Source organism: Lissotriton vulgaris, chromosome 5, assembly GCF_964263255.1.
Source record: "Lissotriton vulgaris chromosome 5, aLisVul1.2, whole genome shotgun sequence".
NCBI classification, from domain to species: domain Eukaryota; kingdom Metazoa; phylum Chordata; class Amphibia; order Caudata; family Salamandridae; genus Lissotriton; species Lissotriton vulgaris.
The window spans coordinates 1,761,079,830-1,761,107,068 of record NC_141693.1 but is presented as its reverse complement, the minus strand read 5'-3'; the positions used below and the strand labels follow the sequence as shown (position 1 = coordinate 1,761,107,068).

Below are 27,239 nucleotides of genomic sequence, written 5' to 3'. Positions count from 1 at the left end.
ACACCATCCGACATATGCTGGCACACTCCATGCTTTAATGACACGAGTACGGAACATTTTTTCGGTGTTCACATACTATTTTATTAGAAGCATTTTCAATGCCAATAGATCTGACTTATGAATGAAAGTACCTTTCATATCACAATTTGTTGAAAACAGTCAATAAGGTTTCATGTACGCACTATGTCACTTTTCTCTCTGGCATCCATTTGTCAGTTCAGTAACTCGTTCTTCCATTCACCCTCTGACACAAACACAGTAAAACACACACAAACTCAACAATGTATGCAAGGTTGATAGAGCGCGCAGGTCACCCGATCCTTATTCACCAAATATATACGCTAATTGGGCCCATCAATAAATTTTCGTGAATCGGGTAACCTTCACAGCGCTATCAGTAATTCGGGGTTCTGACTTTCTATATATTTCATGTGTACCTGACTTACCAATCCTCGAGAACAGGTACCTCTGACCACAATGGATCAGGAGCAAAAATTTAGCTCTAGGCAGATAACACTAATACCACATGCATTTGTTATTTCTGTATAACCTTATAATAACCACAAACACAGGAAGTTTTAAAGATTTTATCTAAATCATAAAATGTTTATATATGCCATGGGAATGAGATTTACATTAACAAGAACATCTATAACCAAGATCAAAACACGATATAACTATGAATCAGGGTGAGAATTATTAATTTTCAGAAAGATACTATGAGAAGGAACATGCTATTTCATCACTAAAGGATAGGTAAGAACAAGGGAACATACTACTAAAGCTAATTTGAATATACTAAGAGAATTGGGAAACAATTGCTTTAGAATAAAATGCAACTTCTATAGGAAGGGTAACAGTGGAACATACTAAATATGCAAACAATTCAGCATTTGAGTAAGGGTAGGGGAGAGATAAAGTACATACTGAAAGAATATTTTCATCAGAGTTTAGAGTTCAAGTTCGGGCATTTGTATAGCGCACTACTCACCCAGAGGGTCTCAAGGCGCTTGGGGAGGGGTTCATTATTTGTCGAATAGCCATGTTTTAAGTTCTTTTCTGAAGGAGATGTGGTTTTGAGTAAGGCGGAGGTGAGTGGGGAGTGAGTTCCAGGTCTTGGCAGCAAAGAAAGAGAATGATCTGCCACCCATGGTGGATCTTCGGATGCGCAGGACTGCGGCGAGGGCTTGATTGGACGATCTTAGTTGCGGGAGGGTTTGTAGAATGACAGTCGAGTGTTGAGGCATTCGGGTCCTAGATTGTAGAGGGCTTTGTGTGCGTGGGTGAGAAGGCGGAAAGTAATTCTTTTGTTGACGGTAAGCCAGTGGAGGTCTTTTAAGTGTCCGGTGATGTGATCTTGGCGAGGGACGTCTAATATGAGTCTCGCTGATGCGTTTTGGATGCGTTGGAGTTTTTTCTGTAATTTTGCTGTGATTCCGGCGTAGAGGGTGTTTCCATAATCCAGTCGACTTGTGACCAGTGCGTGGGTGACAGTCTTTCTTGTCTCGAGGGGGATCCAGCGAAGATCTTTTTGAGAATGCGAAGTACTTTGAAGCAGGAGGATGAGACTGCTTTGACTTGTCTGGACATCGAGAGAGAGGAGTCTAGGATGAAGCCAAGGTTACGTGCATGGTCTGTGGGAGTTGGTGCTGTGCCCAGAGCGGAGGGCCACCAAGAGTCGTCCCAGGCAGAGGGGGAAGATCCTAGGATGAGCACCTCGGTTTTGTCTGAGTTGAGTTTTAGGCGGCTATGTTTCATACATTCGGCTACTTCTTGCATGCCTTCGTGAAGATTGGTTTTGGCGGTGTTGGGGTCTTTGGTGAGGGACAGGATTAACTGGGTGTCGTCGGCGTAAGAGATGATGTTGAGGTTGTGTTGACGCGCGATGGAGGCGAGAGGTCTCATGTAAACGTTGAAGAGGGTGGGACTGAGTGAAGATCCTTGTGGTACGCCACAGATAACTTCAGTGGCCTCTGAGTTGAATGGGGGAAGTCGAACTCTTTGAGTTCTCCCAGCGAGGAATGAGATGATCCAGTCCAAGGCTTTTCCTTGTATGCCGATGTTGCTGAGGCGTTGTATTAGGGTGCTGTGGCAGACTGTTTCGAAAGCGACGGAGAGGTCGAGTAGAATGAGGGCCACAGTTTCTCCGTTGTATAGTAGAGTTCGGATGTCGTCAGTCGCTGCGATGAGGGCGATTTCGGTGCTGTGTTTGGCTCGAAACCCAGATTGAGATGGATCGAGGGAGTTGTTGGATTCAAGGAATGCGGCGAGTTGGCTATTGACGGCTTTCTCAATGACTTTGGCCGGGAATGGGAGGAGGGATATGGGTCGGTAGTTTTTGAGTTCCGAGGGGTCTGCTGTAGGTTTCTTCAGAAGGGCGCTGAGTTCGGCGTGTTTCCAGCTATCTGGAAAGGTGGCAGAGTTGAACGAGCAGTTGATGACGTCACGGAGATGGGGTGCGATGATGGAGTCAGCTTTGTTGAAGATGTAGTGGGGGCAGGGGTCGGTTGGCGAGCAAGAATGAATTGAGTTCATTAGGCGGGTGGTGTCTTCAGTAGTGATTGGGTTCCAGTTGCTAAGGTAGTTAGGTGGCGGAGTAGGATCTAAGGGGGGTTGGGAGGGCTGATCGCTGGGGGTATTCTCGAAGCTGTTGTGGATGTCGGCTATTTTGTTGTAGAAGAAGGCATCGCAGAGGTCTTGGGAGGGAGTGATGTCGTTAGATGCTGCGGTGGGGTTGGTGAATTCTTTGACGATGTTGAAGAGTTCCTTGCTGTTGTGAGGGTTGTTGTCGAGACGATCCTTGAATGCTGATTTCTTGGCGGATCAAATCAGTTGGTGGTGTTTGCAGGTGGCTGCCTTGAGGGTGGCCATGTTGTCGGTGGTTGGGTTTTTTCTCCATGTTTTCTCCAGGGTGCAGCATTGCTTCTTGGATTTTTTAAGGTCATCGTTGAACCAGGGAGCCTTTTTGCTGGTTGATTTGATCTGGTGCTTTTTCAGGGGTGCTAATTCGTCCGCACTGAGGGTGATCCATTGCTTGAGATTGGTGGCCGCTTGGTTTGGGTCCAGTGAGAGGGTGGGAGGGTTTTGGTTGAGTGATGTGAGGAGTTGGTCGGAGGTGATTTTGTTCCAGTTTCTCCGAGGAATAGTTTGTGGGTGGTTGTGGTTCAGGGTGGTTTTGTAGCTGAAGTGAACACAGCTGTGGTCCGTCCAATGGAGGGCTGTGGTGCGATCGAAGGTGATATGCTTGCTGGAAGTGAAGATAGGGTTGAGTGTGTGTCCGCAGCATGGGTGGGGGTGTCAAAAAGTTGTTTGAGTCCGAGGTTGGCCAGGTTGTCTAGAAGGGTGGTGGTGTTGCTGTCGTGTTTGTTTTCAAGGTGGTAGTTGAGGTCTCCTAAAAGAATGTAGTTCTCGGAGGCGAGGGCATGTGGGCTGACGAAGTCCGTGATGTCATCGCAGAATTGGGTGCGGGTACCTGGAGGCCTGTAGATGAGGGTGCCTCTAAGTGTGGTCCTAGGGTCGGTGTGGATCTGGAAGTGGAGATGTTCGGCGGTTGCAAGGTTATCGTCGGAGCTGGTCGTGATTTTGATGGTGTTCCTGTGGATGATGGCGATGCCTCCTCCTGTTTGATTGGTGCGGTCTTTTCGGATAATCTTGTAAGCGTCCGGTATGGCTATGGCGATGTCGGGTGCTGATGATGTGTTCATCCATGTTTCTGTGAGGAAGGCGATGTCCGGTGACGCAGTGTCGAGTAGGTCCCAGAGTTCAGTTGCGTGTCTGTGGACCGAGCGGGTGTTAAGCAGGATGCACTTCAGGCGGTTAGAGTCGGAGTTGTGTGTGGAGGGAGTGGAGGGAGTGGATTTGGTGAGGGTCCTGAAGCAGTTGAACTTGCAGTCAGAGATAAATCACAGGCAAGATTGCTTTATTTGGAAATAGGAGAGAAAGATTAGAAGGACGAACATCCACATACATTTATATTTACCTAGGACAGAATGAGGACTAACCCTGGCCACGGGTCAGTTGGGAAAGGCGGGAAAGGATCCTCAAGGGCTTGGAATGCCAGTAGGCGAGCAGGTACAGCTCATGGACAGTCAGGATAAGATCACCCCAGGATAGGATCAGGACTGGGCTCACGGAAGGGTACGACCAACACCTGCAGCTTCGGATGCAACGCCTGCGCTACGCCCTCTCTGCAAGGAATCTTCCAATAACCCCGATTGGGTTCTCGAATCTCTCAGCAAAATGCTTCGCCAGCACTTAAAAAGCTCCTCCACCCCAGTACTAAGTTTGTGGAAATTACGGACAGAGTGCTCCGCAGCTCTCTGTATCAATCACCTATAGAGTTCGTAGTGTCAGTGACAGGTCGGCTATTCGGACAGGTCGGACAATTTCTCTAGCTAAACTAAACTAGTTATACTGTTTTCGGGTCAGTGGACCTCCCACAAATGTTGCAAATGAAAGGATCCCCAACTTTGGATTGGACAGGAGAGGTGGTTAGGTCATTGTCACCACCTAGAATTTGGTGTTCTCACAATTAATATTAATATTTCCGTACCCACCCCTTACATTCCAGTTCCCATGGCATATGAAGCAAGGAGTACAATAGGACACACAGTGGAATATCAAAATGTATTAATTTCTGGTGTAGTTCAGCTTCTTCTCTGGGTCAGGGTTCAGTTTCCCAGGAGCATCTCAGCTTCGGTAGCCAACTGGCTTAGTTCCACTCCTGCGCAATTCGTTTTCTCCCTCAACACGTGGTTAGAGTGATGTGGCTTCAAAGATGGAGTGGCGCACAGCTCCCAGGCCCCCAAAGTGTGTCGCATGAAAAGTAAGCGAAAACAATTTAGAAACACAGAAAAAATGAATACACTGTATACCATGATTAGCTTCACTGCACCCCTTACTTTATAATATCTATAGCATGGTTATATGATGTTACAACGCATTCCGTTGCAACGCATGCCTTTTCCACACATGCGTTACAACGGAATGCCATTACCACGCATATGGTTTACTATGAAAATGCCTTTACCACGCATAGTTGAACAACGTTTTTCGTTGTTTAACTATGCATGATATTGGCATTTTCATGTTAAACCGACTGAATGATTGATTATGTAGTTGAAATCTATACATGTTTTTTTAATTTTGCCTAACCTAATAAATTATTATAATTAAAAAATGTACTTACATTTTCTTTCGACGGTATTCTCCTTCTTCTAAGTGGTCCTTTCTCTATTTTTGATGGAGTACGTAGACGCACGTACGTAATCACGTCTGTTAGGGAAGCTCTTTCCATGAAGGACAGAGGCACAGAAGAGCGTGTTTAAGGTAAGTTTTCTTTTTTTTTTAATTAAACCCTCTTGTTTGTTTTTTTTTTTTTGGGGGGAGACCCTCCCAACCCTCCCTCCCTTTTTTTTTTTTCGACCTTTAACTCACATTCCTTTAATACGGTTTTCGTAGTAAAGGAATGCGTGGTAAAGGTTATAGTGGTAACCATGCATGCGTTGTAAAGCATGCGTGGAAACGGCTTCATTGTAGTGGCTGTTTCCCCTATAGCATTAGGAGTTAGGAAGAAATAGACAGCTGAGCCAAAGCAGCGGTAGCAAGCAGAAAGCATGTTAAAAACAAAGCGGCCATATTAGCAATACTGCGCATGAGCGAAAAATCCCTCCAGAACTACGAGTGCGTCACATCACATGGGTATGACCGACGCATGCACCGACTGAAATCCCGCATAGCAGTGACCAAGTCAGTTGCAAGCGTGGTTAGGATTAATAAACACATAGGCAAGCGTCTGTGGGACACCCACGTGTAGTGTAAAAGTGCAAAATTAATTAACAAAACAGATTGGTTAATAATTTAAATGTTATGCGAGGGGTTTGAATTCAAGCAAGTCGCGTAACGTGCGAATCCTTGCTCCATCAAGGTAAAGTAAAAGAATACAGGTAAAATACAAGAAAACATGCCATCTTTTAAACACAGTCGCACATGTTTGCAATAACAAACTTAAAGAGCAGATGCCATCTCGCAAAGATATTGTAAACAGTCTATCATTGTTTTAAAGTTCAAGCATGGCTGACACATTTGGAACCAACATGTTGGTTATCGCAGACTGGTGAAACGATAGTATACTATGGACAACATCATTCCGTTATGATCTCCTCGTTTAAAGGACATGTCTATGTGCAATGTGTCACACTCCAAAGGAAATGAGCAGGAAGCAAGCAACCGGTTAGTATTGTCTGTAGAACTGTAGTATCCTATTAAGAAATAATAAAATAAAAAGAAGAGAAGCAAAGATTTGAAAAGAGACAATTCAAAGGTAAAGGACTGGCCAACCACCCCTATACTGAAGTGCACTCATTGTCAGGTTCATATACACGTGTGATCAAAGTATTTCATCATTCACTGGGCAAAAGAGCCAATGATTGATGCAGACTGAATCATTACCCCATGCAGATCACAGTGATGGACAGAAGCAGAATGTAAATGTCACTCAAACAGACCAAAGGCAGAACAGAGTGGATCCAAAGGCCTTTAGCTGTTGTAAATGGCTTCGCACCATAACCAACTGGGCTTTCCTGTGCTCCGCATAAGGGTTCTGACAAGACAACCATCACGTTTACAGTTATAAATTAACTTACCATGCAACATTACACTTAGCAAAGCAAAGTTTCAGTGGGCACTTTACATGTTTAATCAATCTCTCTAAGAGGGCCTAACAAGGATTCTGACAGTACAAATCTCCTATGCCCACGGTCTGTCAAAGGGGCCAAAATGCTTGCCTACGATGATAATCTGTTATGTTCCATGTACCTAAACTTTTTGTAGGCTTCAATACAGACTAATAACAGTCCAACCTTATATGGCTATTGGCCTTAACATGTGCTTTTCACAATCAGTATGTCAGGCCTGCTGAGTTTACCATTAGCTTTCCTTATAAACAATCAAGCCTATAACCCTTATCATTTGCTTGTCATTGTAAGTAATTCAGGCGTATTATGTTCAAAAGGCAAACATCAGGTATACTGTAACAAAGTTACAAATAAGTTTAAAAAAATGCCTTTGTCAAAACAATAAGCAATCCCTACTAATGGATCTTATTAAGGATTACTGTGGGGCAAATCGTCTATTCTCATGGTTATTTTTTCAGGTGGGTCGCCAGCACCAAACCTCTTGCCTCATGTAATAAAATGCCAGCCTACAGGCTTTTTAGCACACTGTACTAACAATCCACAGTAAAAAGATTTTACTTTTCACATTGTTAGGCCTACTTACTTTGTTATAACATTTCATTATAAAGAGATCACATCTAACAAATCTGATATACTTTTTCGCAGTGAACTGATAAGGCTTTTACCCTATACCAATGGCTTGACAGGATATGAAACCCAGGCCTACTGAAGTTCGCAGAAGCTGGCAAAGACCTGCGCAGAAACTGGCAACCGTCATGCATTCGTTTATATATGTACAATATGTACAAGATAACAGTTGGCGAAACAAATTACATCTCTTCCCTTTAGGGCTTTGCAAGAATCATCACAGTGAATGTATACTCCCAGAGTTTATCAGAGTCTGTGACAAACACCATAACCCTTGCCTACATTGGTAATCTGTGAGATTACATTGAACCAAATACCTTTCTATGGGCTGCAACATAATGTGGCAGCAATCCACTGTTAGAGGCTTACTGGATTTACCATATGCTTTTCACAGTAAAGAAACCAGGCCTACTGCCTTAGTAATAACTTTTCATAGTTAACAGGTCAGACATATGTTGTCAGGCATAACATTTGTCATGCGTACCAATGAAGCCTATAGCTGTTATCCCTGTAGGTTGATGACTGCATGTGGAGGGAGGGGCATAAATAAGGCTTTGGAGGCTTTTCTAACCTGCGTTTGATGGCTTCGATTTAATAAAGTATGCATAAAAGTGATGAATGGAATGCTTGAATTGATCTTCGCCACTGGTAATTACTCGGGCTGCAGCCCAATCCATTGTTATTTTGCCCACCATGTCACCTCAGTTGGGCCCCTCTATATGTAAATCAGTCTTGCCCCTGCTCCAGTCGAAACAGTCCAGCAATGGATTGGGATGCGGCATGAGCGATTGCCAACGGCTGAAATTAATTCAAGCATTCCATCCACCACCTTTTTGTTTCTGTTTTTGACGCCCTAAGTGCACCGGATATACCCAGACTTGAGTCCCAGGCTCACTGTGCCACTGGAACCAAGCTATACTTATCTAAAGAGCTCTAACTAGAGCAAAACCGTTCCTAGGTTGCTTGTGCTTCTGTTAAGGGAGGACCTGTCTGACATTCCGGGTTGACTGTTCCCATGAGGAGCAGAGTTAAGACTGACTTGCATATGACTGTTTCCTAACTGAGGTGGCTTGGTAGATGAAAATCGATGGATCAGGATGCGGCCTCTGTGATTTCCAGTGGCTGAGTTAAATTCAAGCATTCCATCCTTCACCTTGTTGTTCTTGGGCTTGCCGCCAACGCCTCACCCGGTCATCCACAACTCTCCTGTGTTGTAGCAGGCTGCTTCGCCAATTCTGGTGGTATCCACCAGTCTTCCAGTCGGTCATCCTCTTCTCCTTCAGTGTTGTCTGCTTCTGCCGTGACCTCTGCCCTCTCGCCTCAATGCTCCTATGGCATCCCGATGGTACGGTCTCCACTCTGGCTTCCTCGGTTTCCTTGGTTCAGTCTCAGCATCCCTCGCAGGGCAGGTACTCTTTCATCCATCATTCCTCTATTTTATGCCCTTTCGCCGCCACACCTTCCTTCCTTCTCCTGTCTTCTGCCTCTATTCTCTCTAAGGCTCTGCACTCCTCCTACTGCAAGCAGGAGTCCAGCATTACTTTTTCTGTCTTTTTCGTCTCCTCCTCTTCCTTTCCTCTTTGTCTGTGTCCTTTTTCTCTTTCAACCCTTTTTTATGTCTCTGCCCAATCTCCAACCCTTTCCTCACTAGTTGTTTTGTTTCCTTTACTATGTGACGTTCAGACTGAACCTTTGCCGAATCGGGACCCTTTCGAAGTAGGTGCTTGCAGCTACTCCCTGCTCCCTCACACCTCCCGTCCCTTACTTTCTTCATAGGAATAAACATTTCCTGGGATATCGAGAAAACAAATCAGCATTCACTTGTTCCTAGCCTTACTTGTGATGGGTGGTAAATCGAAAGGGTTGTATGGCTAAAAACCATCTCAATATTCAAGGGTTGTTGCCTTTGGTTTTTTGACATCTACTCTAAGAGTGCACGGTCATTCTATAGATCAAATTCCTTTCCATCTAAATAATGGAGGAGACTTTCAATGGGGAATTTTATGGCCAGACCTTCCTTTTCGACGATATCATTATTGTGCTCTTTAGGAAAAAGTTTACAGCTAATATACGGAATAGACTATTCTCACCCTTCTTCATCTATTAGGGCCAACACCACCCCTAAACCCACCCTATAGGCACTTGTCTATAAAATCATTTTATTTTAGAATTCTGGGGATTGTTGTACTGGATCAGAGGAAAGTAGTACCTTTAATGTTTTGAAGGCCCATATAGTTTTGGAGCAGCGTTGTTTTAATTCCTTTTCCGCCCCTGGGGTTTTCATCAATGAATCAGTTAAAAGGGTCACTCAGTGTGAAAAGTGGGGAATAAAAGGGGAGTAATACCCCATAAAACCTAAAAAAGCTCTGAGATCCTATTTAGTTTTGGGGAACGGAGCTTCTGCCATAGTTGTTTCATTTAGAGGCTGTATAATCCATTTATGTGACAAGCACCCTAGATACTAGACTTGTCTGCCCGCCAAATATCTTTTTTCCAGATTTTCCTTTAATCCTGCTTCTTTGAGGGTTGCTGGTAAATGTTTTAAATGTTCTTCATATGATAAACTATGTCTTATGCTGTTATCTATATAGGCAGTCTCATAACTTTCATGTTTTCTAAGTAACTTATTCATCATTCTTTTGGATTTATTGGGATTGGACAATACCCTTTACATAAGTCTATGGTACTGCTTTATTGGTCTTGTCCTAGTCTCTCAATCATCTTGTCAGCCCGAATGATAGGATAGGTGTCGAACTTACATATTTTATTTACTTCTCTGCAATCTATACCAAAATGCACAGATCCATCTGGCTTTGGGGCAAGCACCACAGGCAAATTTCATTCGCTTATGGAATACTCTATTACTCTCAATTTTCACATATTTTATACCTGATCTTAAATGGCTAAGCATTGGACCTCTGGAATTCTGTATGGTTTTAATTGGATAATTTTACCGGACTGTCATGATTGTATGTTGTATTACATGCATGTGACCAGGAATCAATTAAAATAATCCAGGATAGTGTTTTTAACAAACTTGAAGCCATCTTGTTGGGTCTAAACTCAATTCAGAAGTAATACATTGTACTTATTCCTCTATGTGTGCTGTCCCTTCTCCATATAAGGTGGGCAACGGCCCTTCCCATTTAAAAACAAGATTCACATGATATACATAGGTTTCCTTTCTCACATGGTTGCTATCCAGTCTGTACATCACGGAGGTCACCCGTTCAAAACTTTTAAATGGCTACTGGCACTGGCTTGGCCTTTTATTTTCATTAAATGTTAATAAGAGCAACACATAGTCACACAGAGAAAGCTGAGTTTCGCTTTTTTATCGTAAAAATCATTTTGTGCTTGTTGACTCTCCATAATATGTCTGACTATCCCTTAGCCTGGCTTTTAATTGGCTTACATAGTCTAATCTATCTTTGAATTCCTCTTTCTCTTGCTTTCAGGCTTCCTTGGCCACATTGAGCAGGGTTTGGGATTTTCTTCTAAATAACAATTCAATGGAGAAAACCCTGTGCTTTTCTGCTTGTTGCACCTCATGGCAAATAGAGCTACAGGTAACATCAAATCCCATTTTCTTTTCTCCAGTTCCAATAATTCTTAAGAGTGAGTTTCAGTGGGGAGTTATACCATTCCACCTGTGTAAGAAAGTTTCCTCTTTTTGCATGGTTGCCCCCACTTTGTTTGCTAATCTGATGATGTACTTCAACTGAATGTGCCCTGGGCTCCTGCTAAACAAGTACCCAGGGCCTATGTTCTTTCCCTAAAACTGCATTGAAAACAAAACCCAATTGGCACTCTCTGGCCACAGGTCACCCCCTTGTAAATGGTACCACAGGTACCAAGGGCACTGTGGCCATAGAAGGAGTCTAAGGGATATAGCACTTACTGTGCCCCCCCTTAGAGGCCCTGAACCTTTACACACACATTGCATTGCAAGTTGCGTGTTTTGGTGCAGAACAAAGTGAAGAGTCGACATGGCACACATCCATGCCTACAACCCACTTCCCTGGCATAGATTAGCCTCCCCTCTAGCTGGGTGCACTATACCAGTGGTGAGGGCATATCACCCAGGGAAACCAAGACCACCTGCCCTGGAGCCTGGAGTGGCAGTGCCTGCCTGCTTGCCAAGACTAATGTGCTCTATGAGAAAGAGGAGATTGTTGGAGGGAGCGCAATCCAGTGTGGAACCCCACAGAGAGGATTCCCTGGGTGAGGTCTCAGGATACAGCTGTGCACTGATTGGGTCGTTGCCCGTATGCCAGGAGAGGGCAGCAGTGGACTGAGCCATTCATCAATCGCTGTGCAGGGAGCGCCAAGTCCATACTGCCTCGTTGCGATCACCCAGTATGCCAGAGAATGCCACAGTTGAAGTAATTGTGTGACCAGCAAGCCAGGACTTGTGAACGCCTGAGTGGCCATCCCATATGCCAGGAGGGTGTGCTGTGGTGTGAGCGAATACACCATAGCACTATTGCGGCAACCCCATATGCTAGGAGGAGCTGCCAGCACTAAGTTGCCAAAGGGTTTGGGCTGTTGCCCGGCATAAGAATGAGACTGCGATCAGTGGGTTGAGCCCCACGCATCGAATCTGGCCCTCATCAACCCAGAGGACCTTGGAAGATCCCAAGGAAGACATCACCCCATCGCTGACCAACCCCACCCCCATTTGGGAAAGACCGACCTATCGCATCTCCACAGACTGGGAGCATCTTTGATCATTGGGGAAAGCCTGCAGCACCTGTCGGGAGAGAGCCTCCACCTGCTGCCTCATAAAACACCAGTAACTTAACTTCACCGAACAGGATCTGAGCTTGCTAAGGCCCACTGTCAGGGCACCTGCTGTCACGCTGACCGCTGCCGTGCAGCAGGAGCAGGTAAAACTTGAATCAGACATGTTAGGCCCCAGGGGACTCTCTGCCAAAGGTGCTGCGGCACAATATACCTTTTTCACTAACTCTTAAGAGTCAACGGGGAACCTTTGAGTACAGCCTACTAATGAGCATTCGGTAGATGCGGCCACAAGTGAAGGGGGAATAATCCCAACCACATTACAAGGAAGTGGGTGGGAAAAGGATTTGCCTGTCAAACACTAGAGCCCCGACCTCAAGGGGATTGTGTTGTTGCTTACGAATGTTGTTATTCCTTTTGTGTGTGTTGGATTAGAAATAAAATATTACTTTTTCATACAATCAAGAATTTGACTGGATATAGATTTATTGATATCACTGCGTACACTTTGAGTTATGAGTTGTGTTCACTAATCTGTATAAACCAGTGAAGTAAAAAATGGATTATATTCCCACTGTCACTTTGATTAGTAATTTCCCCTTATATATAATTGGCAGCAGTTTAAACGAATTTGGTGTAAGTTATAGCACTCCACTATCAGTGTCTAACTTGAAGCTGTCTTTTCTGTCCAGTGATGATACAGCTGTACAGTCCCATGGTGAGTGGCTGGCCATTGACCATATCAGGCAGTATTGTGCTAGCCACTCCTGTTCACAAATCGGGGAATTGTAGACATACATTTCTTAACTTGAACCACTTGGATTAAGTCACATGATCACGATGATTTATAACAGGAAAGCTTATGAGTGTATACTTGTTGTTTGACGTTTGTGGAACGATTTATCCTCCTTAAATTTCTCACATCAGTACATTTACAACTATTATATGTACATGTGTAGGTACTATATCCAAGACTTGGATATTTAATTAAAAAGGAATTAGTAGTTGTAACATAAACTAAAACATGCCTTTAGATATATGCATATTTTAAACTTTTTTTAACTGCCATTATTGTTTACTGTCAGTCAAAAGAAGATATCTTAATGTGAGTTCTGTTGGAAATAATAGTAGATCTACAACTGTTCTTTAGTAGTGTATAGTTTTTATTTCTACTTACTGTTTTATCTCTGTTCTGTTCCCATTTCCTCTTTTTATTTAGAGAAAATAGAAATGCCCAGTGAGTCGAATGGCAGTGACGAGCACAGTAATAGCCACCCTGAAGACATAGATGATGGTGACGATAATTCCAAGGATGAAGTGCAAAGTCAAGGTTCGTCTGCCTCTTCTGAAGATTATTTCATCATACTTCCAGAGTGCTTCGACACCAGCCGTCCCTTAGCAGAGTCCATGTACAGCTCTGCCATGTCTCAGTCTGAGATAGAAAAAGGGGAGACTGGAAAAGATTTCACAGATGATGATAAAAGTGAAACTCGATTACAGGTGCATAATATCAACGATATTCTTACTACTTCCCAGACTCTGGATGCAGTACCCTTAATGCCACAAGTGGTCAGCCTTCCGCCACAGCTTCAGAGGTATGCCTAAAACCTACTTGAATTTATATTGCTGTTGGAAGTTTTATGTGTTCCTTGTGAATTGTGATATTAAAAAGTACCCTATGCATGTGAGTGTGTGTGTGTGTATATATTGTTCAATGAAGAATGAATAAATACAATAAATTTAAAAATGCTTGTGTTTGTGGCATGTATACCTGCAGATACACATGCTGTGCATACTCTCCTGCCATCTGGTGTTTGGCTCAGACGTGTACAACTTGTTTTTGTAAGAAGTCTTTTCAGTCAGGAGGTATAGTGACTCCTCCCTTAGGCAGTATTGCGCATGTACATGGACTCCATAGTTAGATTGTTTTCTTCCGCCATCAATTTCAGGTGTGCTTTTCCAAACCTCTGAGGCTGCGCCATATGGCAGACCGTCAAGGGGGCCTCTCATCAATAGTTCATCAAACAACCTCCTATCTAATTTCTTCCCTCAATGACCCCGCATTTGACCATTCTGCATTGAGGGTGATCTCCTTGGGCAGGGTCGCAGCCCAGCTGGGCCTTCTTCAGCATCGCTCGCCTTCTAAAATGATTGCGGAGTTTTGCAAAAGACACCTTTTAGATACTATCCACAGTGCCACTCCAAATATCTTGGGCAGACCAGCACACAGTCTGCAACCTGTGTCTTTCCACAGACAACAACGAGGCTTCATGCTCCACCTGTCATGCGTTCAGGTCCAAGAAAACCAACAGGAATAGTTGGGGTTGACACCTCACACGACATTGCATGGAGCAACAATGGGAAGAGGAAATCCGTGATATCTTCTGGGAAGATGTTGAACAGGAGGAAGTTGAAGAGAAAATCGACACCGTCCAAGTAACTGCGTTCAGCCCAGAGCCAGAGTTATTATTGGAGTCGGAAGAGCCGGGTCCACAGCTGGCTTCAACATAATATGGCATTCAGGCAGTAATTGCCACACACTGACAACGCAGTCTCCATCCCTCTGGAAGTCGGACTTCGAGCCCTCATTCCAAATTAGCCTGACTGGCACTGCTTTCAAGCAATGGCCCGCACTGATCCGAAAGCTGCGGAGTTGACGTTGGTGCCTTCTCCGGCACAGAGTTAGCACACTAAGAGCTAATGTTCCTCAGCATCTGTTACAATTTGGGTGTTTAATTCCGCCCTGTGTGTAAATCCCTGTTTATGCAAGGGGTCGGAATAACAAGTTTGGTGTTAATTATTTAACACATCCGATAATTATTGGATGCGTTAAATAGCCCAACCTTTGTTAAATTTCAGCATGCCAAATCGGTATAGTTATTTACCAGGTGTGATAAATAGCACCTTTACTTGTAAGCAAACCCTTGGAAGGATAATTGCACCTAATTTGGGCAGGCAAGTTTGGTTGGCTCTAGCAAGGTCCGTAGTATGCCATGAGGTAAAAGGAGTGAGAGCAAGCCATAGCGTACCTTTAACAAGAGTTATACAATTCAGGGAATGGCTTATCCAGTTTAATAAAGCGAACTCAAGCAAGCTATATTTTGAATGTTTAATGTAAGCTTATAGTGATGAGAGCCTGGGCAAAATTGCTTTTTTTGACTTTAGATAGACGGTGTCTAAGACCGCAGATAATCTAGTTTGCTAGTAGACTTGGATTTGGTTAAAACAGAGAAATGGATTGCATCAGAAAATCATGTAATCAGATTGCAGGGATCAATGCTAATGTTCGCTTGTGTGTATAAAATAGCGTCCCACATATGTCCCTGCCAGTGTGGAATGGATTCATAACAAGAGGCCCCTTGATTCTCAGCTCCCTGCAATTGCTAAAGTCTGTGAAAAATGGCTAACAAGCAGCTCACCTCCTTCACTGAACAGCATGGCCTTCTCCACCCAGCACAATTGGGCTTCAAGGCCACTTACAGTACTGATTCGTCCCTTGTGGAAGTAGCAGAGGCTATCCGTGAGACCTTGGATGCTGAGGGCAGGGCCGTCTTGGTCCTGCTGACCTCTCGGCCACTTTTGATACTGTCCCCCATTCACTTCTCCTTGCCCTTTACATAAGCTTGGCATCATCGGCATTGCTTAGAAGTGGATAAAAATCCTTCCTGGAAAATTGAACTCAAAAAGTTTGGATTCCTCTTTCGTGTCAACATCCCATGATTTGCTGACAGGGGCTCCTCAGGGGTCTATTCTTAGTCCCTTGCTATTCAATCTTTATATGACCCCTCTTATTCAGCTTGCTGAGGATCTGGGTACCAAAGTGGTTGTCTATGTAGATGATATGCAACTCTTGTTCACCTGGAAGAAACACGAGGCTACGCTATGACACATCTCCTGTGAAGGCTTGTCTGTCTGCAGTTTTCAGCTGGCTAGTGTTGGCTCAGTTAAAATGTAACGCAGGCAAGACTGAGATTCTCTTCTTTGGGGAGTTTCCCCCTCTGTTTTGGCATCACTTCTGGTCGACAGAGTCTCCCTGCCCTTCACCTTCTGGTTTTTCTGTGAAAAATCTTGGCTTCTGGTTTGATGAGAAACTCGTTTTTGGTAACCAGATTGACAAACTTACTGGCACTTGCTTTGGTATTTTAAAACTTCTTTGCGGATTTCTGCCACTATTGCCTCTCTGCTAAAGAAATGGTTATCAGTGCTCTGGTAACCTCTTGCATAGATTATGCGAATGCACTTTATGCTGGTTTGCCTTGTTACCTTCTGGACAAACTACAAGTGATTCAGAATGCTGCTGCGCGTCTCCTTCTGGAGCTTCCTAAGCACTCCAGGGTCCGGCATCACTTGCTTAATCTACTCTATCTGATAGAGACTACTAGCCGCAGATTCCTTAACGTAGAATTATCCCCAGGCGTAAGACTGGATCTGGAAATGTTTCTTTGCCACAGCATCTCTGCATGCGTAACTCCGCCCTGACATTGTCCCCGGGCGTGACGTCAGCGAGTCACATAAGCCCCACTCCGGAGCTCTGAAATCATTTTTTTCTTTTCCTCGTACATTGCAGATCCGGATCGTGTCCTGGCCTGTTTTCCGGCCTTCCCTTTCACTCTTTGCGTTTCAGAACAGTGTGCGAATGCCTTCGGGCTTCAAGACGGGTACCTCCTGTGCACGTCAGACGTCGGCGACTGACCCTCACCTGATTTGTATGTGGTGTCTAGGCCAGCACCATGACTCAACTGACTGCGACGCCTGTCAGCACCTCAAACCGAAGTCGCGGCGGGAGCGCCGGATGAATCTGCTGTTGCCTCGCTTATCCCGGTCGGTGTCGCCCCAACGTCCATCTCCCACCTCGGGAGCCAGGAGTCGCCGGTTTCGGCTGCGACATCGCCCTTCGCCGAGACTTCAAGGGCGCCGCTCGCCGACTAGTAGGTCCTGCAGCTTGTCTCCGAGGCCCTGTCCTTCTTCGGCGGAGGGCGCAGGTTGCCTCCGGAACGTGCGCCCTCGCCTGTCGCCACAGTATCGCCTTTTCCGGGCGTCGGGGCGACAAGGGCCCAAATAACAGCCTACGCGACGGCTCTGCAGACTTCTTTGGCCCCTCCCCCTCGTTCCTCCTGAGATGTCCGCGGATCCCTTCCTTGTGCGAGGCCTTCCACAGAGTCGCCTCCTGTGGCTTTAGCCCCGGCGCCGAAGGTTCCGGCTTCAGGTTGTAGGAGGGTGGTGTCGTCGAGGGGTAGTCGTTTGGGGCTAACCTCTTAGACACGTGGCGTCCCTGCTTCGCTGCCAATCCCTACGGGGCTACCTGTGGCGTCGCAGGAGGTCACCAACACTCAGGGTTTGTCCCGAGTCCCCCTCGGCCCTCTGAGCAGGTGGCTGCCTCACCAGTGGCCAAGCTGGCGCCGAAGGCTTTCCTCCCCGGCCCTGGTGGTGCGGATGGAGGCCGGGGCCTGGGGTGCTTTCCCGAGTCCCCCTTGGTCCTCTACGTGGGCGGCTGCCCCGTGTGTGGTCGAGCCGGCTCTTTTTCGGCGCCGTTCCTTGGCCGACCCGGCTCCGATCCCTTCCCATCCTCCTGGGGAGCCCGTGGTGGTGGAGGTCGTCTCGGCACCGCCAATACCCACTCCGGCGCTGCTCGATGTCGAGCCGGCACCAGTGGCGGATTCCACGTTGCCGCGCCAGTGTCTGGTCCTTGAGTCATCTCCTGAGGAGGTTCCCTCCTCTCCGGAGGTTTGTTAGCTGCTGGTTTCTTCTTCTCCGCATTGTTGCCTTTTCACCTGCATCTTCCAGGGAGGATTCCTCGCTGTCCCCGCAGCCTAAGTCCTCGGACCCTCTTTTCCGCAGTTCGAGGTTGGGTACTCCACCGGCTTCCCCGTCGTCCCTGGGGGCCCCTCAGGTTGCCCACTTGTCTGTGGATCCCCCACCATTCCAGGGCTGAGCGCTTCCCCCTATAGCTGGACTTGGGGACGGATGGCTAAGCTTGCAGCCGTCGCCGACGGAGGAATTGCTTTTTCCCGGAGGCGCCCTACGAACGCCAGTGTTGCTTTTGTTCGGGCTATTTCCAGGGCCGCTGGCATTTTGCGGATGGGAGAACCTGTCACCCATTCCCTACAGATAAACTCCTGGAAGTTCTCCACCAAGGCTCTGATGGGCGGGAGCTGTTCCTTCCTTTTGAAGCATCACTCCACAATTCCCTTCTGGGGGCTTGGGGGCGCCCTGCCATGGGTGATCTGGTGCCTCAGCCGCTCCTGCATCGCCACCGTCCTGCTCCACATGACCCGGTTTGCCTTTCCTTCCACCCTTCCACTCAAGGCTTGCTTCTGCTGACTGCCTTTCCGTTCTTGCCTGTGGTGTTGTTTCCTCTGTCTCGAGAGGCCCAGAGGTTGGGTTCCTGGGGGCGTAACATCTACGCTTCATCCAGTGCTGCCTTGTGGGCGCTCAACACTTTGTGTGTTGGCTAGAGCTAGCTCCAGCCTGTGGGTCTCTGCGGAGTCAATTCTTTCTCATGTCTCCCATGAGGGTGCCTGCGCTGATCTGTGGCACCATGAGTTGGATGGTCGGGAGTTGGCCGTGTTTATTCTCCGTGCGGCCGTGGATGTCGCCGATGCCCTCGGCCATGCAATGGCCACTTCTGTGGCTCTCCGTCGCCATGCTTGGCTGCGGGATGCTGTTTTTCCTGAGAATATTAGGGAGCGTCTGGTTGACCTGCCCTTTGATGGGGTCCTTTTATTTAACACTCATGCGGACTCCGCCATTCAGCGTCTCCTTGCGGGTCCGCCTCCCTTCCGTAGGCTGGCTTGTTGATCCACTTGCTCCTGGTATCTGGTGTTTTTGAGTGGGCGTTTATATATTCTGTGTGGTTTGACGTGCCTTCCGGGTCCCTTGGTTGGCCCCTGTCTTCTGTTGGCTGCTGGTTCAGCCCTTTTGGCAAGTGTATATTTTTTTGCTGATTGCTAAGCTGTCTGTGGTTCCTACAGCGGGTCTTATGTTCTTGTTCTCTGATGTGGGATTTTTTTCCCTAAGAGTGGTTCCCATGTTTTCTTTGGAACGTGTCATACCCTAAGTGGGGTACTTGTAGCTATTGTATAGCTCTGTCCTACGCTGGGTGGGTGCGGACCCCCTTTTGCGGGTTCCTCACCTTTCATGGCGTCGCTGTATTCCGCTGGTGCGGTTTCTTTGATCTTGTCTGGACGAAGCTTGTGCTGCTCCAAGTTCGGTCTTTCTCAGTATCCACTGCATCGCTAGACCAGCTTTTGAATGCCGTCTGCGGCGTTGCGCTATGGTGTTTTCACCCCCTGTTTTTGTCCGGCGCTTCGGCCTGGTCCTCTGTCTGAGGTTCCAAGGGGGATATTTTCCTGTGTTCTGGTTGACGGCTTGGTCAGCCCTCCGTCTTTCTCTCTTCTTTTCTGGCTGGTCCTGCTTCTTTTCGTGAGTCGGTTTCTGTCCGGAACGGTCTCCTTTGGGGTCGTTCTGGATTTCCCTGGCCTTGCCTTTGTTTTAAGGTCGGCTTGGTCTGGGTGCACGGCTTCGTTGTGCTTGCCAACTGCTGGCTGAGCCCTCATGCTATTCTGGTCCACGGCTGGGGGTCCTTGCGTGGGTCTTTGTGCTCCTACTCCTTGTTCTGCTGGAGCCTTGCGCGTCTACGTCTTTCTCCTCCAGCCTACCTTTTTTTGGCTGTGTGTGTCATTCATCCTTGTCCGTTGTCTCAAGACTGTGGCCGGTTTGGCTGTCCCCTTCACTGTGTGTGTGTTTTCCGGTGGAGGGCTTTGCCTCCGTTTCTACCTCTTCTCCTTGGAGGCTTGGGGTGATTCTTCTTCCCCAGTACTCTTCTGCTGTTGTCTGTCCCTCCGGAGCTTTCTGCCGGATGTCCCTGGTACCTTGTATGGGCTTGGGGTATCCTGGCCTACCTTTGCCTCGTCCTGGCCTCCTTCTACTTGATGGGGGCTGGACCGCCCTTCTTGTCCCCAATACACATCCCCTGCTGGGAGGCTCTTTGCAGGCCCTCCTCCCTTCTGGGTATGGCTAGGGTATCTATTCTACTTTAAGGAATCTGCGGCTTGTAGTCTCTATCAGATGTACAAGTTACTTATCTTCGGTAACGATGTATCTGTTAGAGACGATTCTAGCCGCAGATTCCTTCACGACCCGCCCTTCCTCACCGTTCTGCGATGCCCCTTAGCTTGGCCTTCTGCACTCACCTGCCTCTTGGTGGTTGTCATCTGTGAGTGCCCTCTTTCACTTCCACCCTAGCGGGATGCTAGTTCTGTTCGTATGCATTCATCCCTTCCTTTCTGGTAATTCATCGGTAGGTTCATGTGTACTTCTGCGTCCCTACACCCTGGTGTTTCCAGTGTGGGGCCTACTCATCATCTTCTCCTTTTTTCATTACTTGAAATTTCTGACTCCTGCGCAGTCCTCTGAGTTGGGATCTCTTGGCTGTGCCTCAGCCCTTAGTTCTTTACAGGGGATGCGACTCTCTTTGATCGTGTTGCCTTAGGGTAATTTGTTGTTATTCTTCTGTTCTGGACTTCTTGTCCTTTACTGTTAATAGGCTGTGGTTGCAGGCTTCTTTCGTCTGCTGTGACAATTTTCAAATGTTTTTTCTGTCTCCAGGGAGGATGTCGTATTTGCTTGCAAGGTTGCTTTGCAGTAGCTGTACTCTGCTCTTTCCTTCTATGACTTTGGGTGCCACAGTGCCTGGCACTTCCCCGACTGGTGCTGTTCCTCACCACTCCCTTCTTTCCTTTCTGTTTATCTGATTTTTCGCACACTGTTCCCATATTCTCCGTTTTTGTTTGTGATGGCTCTGCATTGTGGCGCGGAAAAGTTCTTCTAAGAAAACTGATGTCAGTGCGCCGGAGTGAGGCTTATGTGACCTCGCTGACGTCACGCCCGCGGATTCACGCTGTACCGTCCCCGGTGCGCAGAGAGGCTGTGGCAAAGAAAATTTTCCGGATCCAGATGCCTGGGGATAATTCTACGATAAGGAATCGGCTGCTAGAATCGTCTCCAGATACATCATTACCGAAGTTAAGTAACTTGCACGGATGCCAGTTAAAAGCTAGGATAATGTTTAAGGCAGTAACCATTGCTCACGCTGCACTTTAGGAGTATGGCCCTGCCTATCTTAAGAAACGTTTTCAGTTTTTTAACCCTGGCAGGTGTCTGCGCTCCTCGAATATGCTTCTAGCATCTGTCCCCAGGTTTCATCTGAAGCGTAAGGGCGGTAGTTCTCTGTCCTATCGTGCAGCAACTTACTGGAATTCCCTCCCCCTGGATCTACGTAACCTAAAGAATCCCTCTCAGTTTAGGAAAAAGTGAACAACCTTCTGTTCAATTAGCTTGTTCTCTTCTTACTCTGCTGTGGTATCCTCTGATGCTCTGGCTCCCACCGGGACACTCGACTGAGTAGCTGTGCACGCTATAAATCCTGTAAATAAATAAACGGGAACACACCAATCTAGAAGAAGTTGTGTAGCAAATTCGATCAGATGTATCCATCCAAACATTAAAAACAGTCAGGCGAATGACCCAAGAGATGTCGAGAGCCATAAGGGGGAAAATATGGCTACATAAAGGCCAAAATCTGAAGGTGTGTGATAAAGCAAAAGAGGATAGCAGATAGAGCGGAATAAATTGCTGTGTCATAGGACCAGTTAACTGAAAAGTTCGCAACATGGCAAACCATGCACTGCAGCCAATCTTCGTTTAGCGGTTTTATAATTAACAGAGAATGCTAGGGCTTAATGTAACAGTGAATCGCATATCCAGATCTTTGTAATAAAGATTTGAATTTGTGATCAACATTTTTTTTCCTAATGTTCTTAACTCTTCTTACGAAACTACCTGGTGTTCAGCAAATGTGTTATTCGGTTGCGATATTGGAGTATCGTCAAATGAGAGAGGGTAAATTTGGCAGTAGTATTTATATCTGATGAGGAGCAGGAAAAAGTCTTACCTTGCTATCCAGGGTTAAGCCCTGGTAGATCACTTCGGAAGTATACCAATCTGGGTATCTGCACTGAATAGTTCAGCAGGCATTTGATATGTGACGGTGCAGACTAAAACAAACAGCTTGTAAAATATACATTATATCTGTTTATGTGGCCTGGCCCACCAATAAAATGAACCATGGTCTGTATGCGAAAAGTCATTCATAAAACAGACACTAGCCCATGAGGAAATGGGCTGCTGCTGTTCATTTTATTATTATGATGTCTATCTGACTTAATGATAATAAAATGAGCTCCACCACCTTTACTCGAATACCAGCGCCAGGCTTCTAAATGGCTTATTGCATGCAGGACTTGGTTTATATATCTATCTATCTATCTATCTATCTAAATTTGAGGTTTATTAAAACATATGGTATGATCTATGAGCAAAGCTAACCATACTTTCACTTTGACCTTCGGTTAACTCCGACATATTCATGTCCGCAAACTAAATTTTTCTGAAATGGCTGTCTGCTGAAAAATCTCTGTTAAATCAAGTTTTGATAGATTTCCGTTTAATGTTGGGCTCACAAGGTCGGCAAGCCCATGTTCACTAACCTACCTGGTTTAAAAATCCAGCTATCTCTATAATTATTCTTCTTCATGCCCAAACTGAAATATTAGTTTCAAGAAAATGACAGATTTTACATTTTTTAAAACCAGAGCCACTTTCTTTAGTAAAATTCCTCATATATGCCAAGTTTGGTGTAATTCCATTTACTGCTGCGTCTATATTGAGGAACAACAAATCCTAGAGGAGTTAAAATGAGGAATCTTAATTTTAGTACATCACCTTTTGTTTTTCGGCCCTACTGGACAGATCTGCGTAAAACCTGCCATTGGTAGCCCACTGTGGATGTACTCTTTTTTGGGAAAATTTTCTAAAGAATTAGCAAATGGTGCCAAAGTTATAATCATAATGAAACCAGCTTTGTTGCTACCATATTTCGTGTTTGTCTCTTTATTTGTATTCAGTGGTATAAAAAGTCCCATTGTTTCATGACCGCATAATGAGAACTCTGCAGACCTTTCCATTACCCATAGCTTAATTATTTAGGAAAAGCTTTAATCATCTGTGAGTTTAGCCGTACCTCATTGTGTAATGTCTAGTTCTGAAAAACCTAACCGAGATCCTTATTGTAATGCAAATGGTGAGTGTGATACATGCACAGAAGCAAAATATTACAAACATGAGAGGAAAAAAGAAAAAGAAGGTGAGTTGGGAGAGGTATAAACTACAGAAGGAATGAAGGGAAAATAAAAGAAAAGGTAAGGGGGTAGAAAATGGAACAGGGCGGAAAGATGATAACCATGACAGGGGAAAGTGAGGGTCATAGGGCGGGGCGGGGCAGGCAAGACACCCCCTTTCACTCCTCTGAATGTTCCTGCCCATATTTTTACATGTTTTAGAAGGTAGCCGCTCACCCGGTAGATGGGTTCCTCCACCTGCCTACACCACTCCATGTTGGATATCCTCTCCCGTCTGTACTCCCATACTGTTCACTAAGTCCCTCCTTACCACTGCCATATTGCATAGAGCTAGTGTATATCTGTCTAGGGTCACCTCCCCCCCCAGATCCCCAGTAATACCATTTTGGGGGTGAACGTCCAATCATTATCCACCACCTGCGAGAGTGGTCTCTGTGAACCAGGCCAAAATATCAAGTCTGGGGCACTCCCACAATGTGTGCAAGAGTGCCCTGTTGATCACAACCCCTTCAACAGAGGTCAGAGTCAGCCACTGCCATCGCATACATTTTGTGTGTAGTAGGCCCTATGTAATATATCCTACTGGACCGGCCAGAAACCTCCGCTGGGAGCTGAGGTGCTGCACCCATTCAGCTTGCCTTCTGCCCATGTCTGATTCCCCTTTCTCTCAGAGTCTGTAGGAAGGGTTGACAGTGCATCAAGAGTGTGGTATAAATCTGGGATATGGCATGTTTCTACAGAGGGTCAGACAGAACCCTGAATTGTAGAGGGTTCTCCTCCACTATTTCCTGAACATCGATAAGATTGTGCAAGGTTGCTCTCATCTGCATATAGCAGTGGAATTGGCCTTTTGTGAGGTCATACTGTCCCTGTAGCTCTTTAAAGGTCAGTCACCCTTTTCTCCTGTCATGTCTCTGAGCTGTGAAATCACAATCCTGGTGTCCCGCCAACCTATGTAGCTCAGCGAAGGCAATGAATTCCCACATCTTGAGCATCGCCCGTTTCCAGGGCTGGGTTACCACTGCAATGGGCTTCAGTAGTAGCACAACCCTGTCAAGCCCATATATTTGCTTCATATAACTCTGGGGGGGCCATTGGCCTCCTGTCTGTCATTAGAAATGGTTCTTTTTGCTCTGCAAAGTCACAGTCATTAACTGTTACCAATTGAGCAGCCCAGTAATAGAGGCGCAGATAGAAAAGGATGGTCCCCACGTCCATCGTCCTTATGGCCAGGGTAGACCGTGCTACTTGGGGTTACCTCTATTCCAGAGCAGGTTCCTCGCCTGTCTTGCATTTTCAGGATGTATAAGAAATTGGGGAGAGAAATAATTTTGAATAGTGCCACTCCACCCAATAATGAGAATGGGAGACATTGCCAGTTTTCCACATTCCTAGTGCTCCACATCCCCATGAAGTCTGTCATTAACTGACCCTAATTGTTGTCGTACAATAGATTCCGGCCATTAGTCACCTAGATACCTAAATAGGTAAACCCTGTTGTAGGAAAGGGTCCCTTTTTGACATGGTCATCCACACTTTTTCCCTGGTATTTGATGCAATTTTGACTGAGGTGCACTGTGTTCCTGCTAACCAGGTCCCCAGTACCAGTGCTTTTCCCTTAAAACAAAGCAACTGCTCAGTTGTTCCCCAGTTGGCTAGACCTTTAGCATTTCTGCAAGTCCCTAGTAAATTGTACCTCTGGTACCTGGGGCGTGATTTCTAAAGAGGGTACCTAACGGCTGCAGCATGTATTGACTTCCATTCCTGGTTGCTTGAAATGGTACAGACAAATGTGAAAACATGACATAGCACACACCCTGTGTGCCATGCCGACAGACACTGCATGCACTTTATGTAAGTCACCCCAACAGTAGGCCTTATAACTCTGAGGCAGGGTGCTTAATATTACATGTGAGGAAATATCTGCATGAGCAGGTATGACCCAGTACTGTCTAGTTCAATTAATAGATAGTACAAGTGAACAGGGAAGCCATCTTAAGTATATGTACTGGGCACTGGTCATTAGCTACATGATGGCTTCAATTAAACCCTTAGTGTTTGGTATCAAGCACCTTGTCTTTATAAATCCATACTGATGCCTGACCTTAGTGGGGGCCCACCGGAAACCCTGCCAGCCTCTTAGTGTGGTGTCTGACTGGTATCGTCCAGCCTGCCACCACCAACACGTTCTCACCCACTGGAGGTGGGAGCCGGTGCTGTCAGAGGTCAGAAACAATGTGTGCCCTGGCAGGAGGTTGTTACACCTTGTCCAGCAGGATGGCTTGTTAATAGCTGCATACCATGGCCAGAGGCTTCAAAGCTTCTGCCAACTTTGATATGTGACTATGGCTTGCCCAATACCTGGGCGATGCCAACCTCTACCTTGAGGCCCATTTGGCACAAGGACATGAAGGAAAATTAGATGTGGAAGTAGGCATGTTACACCACCAGGCTTGTTACTTCCCTATGGTGGGCTGCCTGATGTGCTGTACGAAGAAAGGATTCACTTGACAAAAGAAGATGGATCAAGAAGAGTTGAAGAAGTGAGAACTGCAGACTACTAGTAGAGTTTGGCACCAAGCCCTGACTGCCTGCTCCTGTCCTGACAGTCGGGACATCCTTGCTCGTCCTGCAGCTGTGCATCCTCCAAAAGCCTCGGAGGGCCAACAGCACTTCCCCAAGCCATGAACATCTCCCTTGAAGTGGAGGAGCCACTCCTCTGCAACCTGCAGCCACCGACCGCAATGTCCAGTTCACCCGTTCTTCACAAACTGAGCCCCTCATTGGGCACTCCCGGACCTGTCCCCAAGTTCTCTTCTGTAGCTTGTTTCTAGGGGGTCACCCTCTTTTACTGCAGTGTAGATTGTAAGACTACCAACCCGTCCAGCATCTCTTCACCCGGACACTGCTGGGCAGGTAAACCCGAACTGCTGGTGGTACAATGGACCTTGGCCCCCTAACACCTTAAGTCCTAAAGGGGAACCCCAAAATACGATTGCAAGTACCTGTATGCAGTATATGTTTCTTTCTCCAATGTATATTTTGAAAAGTACTTACCGAATTATGAAGTTCTTTGTGTTAAAGTATATCTAAAAATACCTGTTATTTTTTCTAAATTGGTTTCAAGTTCCTTGTTGAGTGTATGTCTCATTTACGCCCACCCCAGCTCCAACGCAGGAATTGGAGCAAGAACTCCGACGAGCAGCTGACCACCACTCTCTGTGACTTCGCGCCTCTGCCTGCAGACGTCTCGAAAAACTATGGAGGAACTCCAAAACCCCAGCTTACCTCGACAACTGTAAAACAGCCACCACTGCCCACCACAAACTCATCAGACATTCAAGGAAGAAGGCACTCCAGAACACAATTGCCGCCCACGCACACAGCAAGGAACTCTTCAGCATCATCAAAGTGTTTGCCCAACCCAAAAGCTAATCCACCGACATCCAACCTCCCAGGACCTCTGCGTCTACTCAGCGTCTTCTTCCAGCACAAAATCAAGACCATCTACGACAACTTTGACAACAAAAACCTCCATGAGGAACCCACACCCACCACTTTCAGCACCGCACAGCCTACTCTGGACAGCTGGACTGCCCTCAACATCGAAGACACCCTAAAGACCATGAGGGCCCCCACAGACCCCTGCCTCCACCACATCTACCACAGAGCTACAAAGAATAATCAATCGATCCTTCGAGACTGCCTCCTTTCCCGATGACTGGAAACACTCCGAGGTCAACACTCTCCTAAAGAAACCATTGGCGGACCCCACAGACCTCAAGTACTACAGAACGATCTCCCTACTTCCCTATCCGGCGAAAGTCCTTGAAAAAGCTGTCAATAGCCAACTCGTCTCCTTCATCGATGAGAACAACATCCTCGACCCCTTCCAATCAGGCTTCAGAAAAAACCACAACACAGAGACCGCCCTCATCGTCACAACTGACAACATGCACTCCCTCCTCGACAAAGG

The 27,239-nt window shown here is 46.4% G+C and overlaps 1 protein-coding gene across 10 annotated transcripts in view; it reads left to right on the top strand.

Moving 5' to 3' along the window:
• The window catches only part of NBR1 (NBR1 autophagy cargo receptor), a 577,507-nt gene that overhangs the window by 416,785 nt on the left and 133,483 nt on the right, over positions 1–27,239 (top strand). For all 10 annotated transcript variants that reach the window (XM_086924037.1, XM_086924035.1, XM_086924034.1 and 7 more), the window contains one exon: positions 13,285–13,660. In XM_086924037.1, the coding sequence (XP_086780163.1) occupies positions 13,285–13,660 (376 nt within the window). The remainder of the gene's footprint in view (positions 1–13,284; positions 13,661–27,239) is intronic.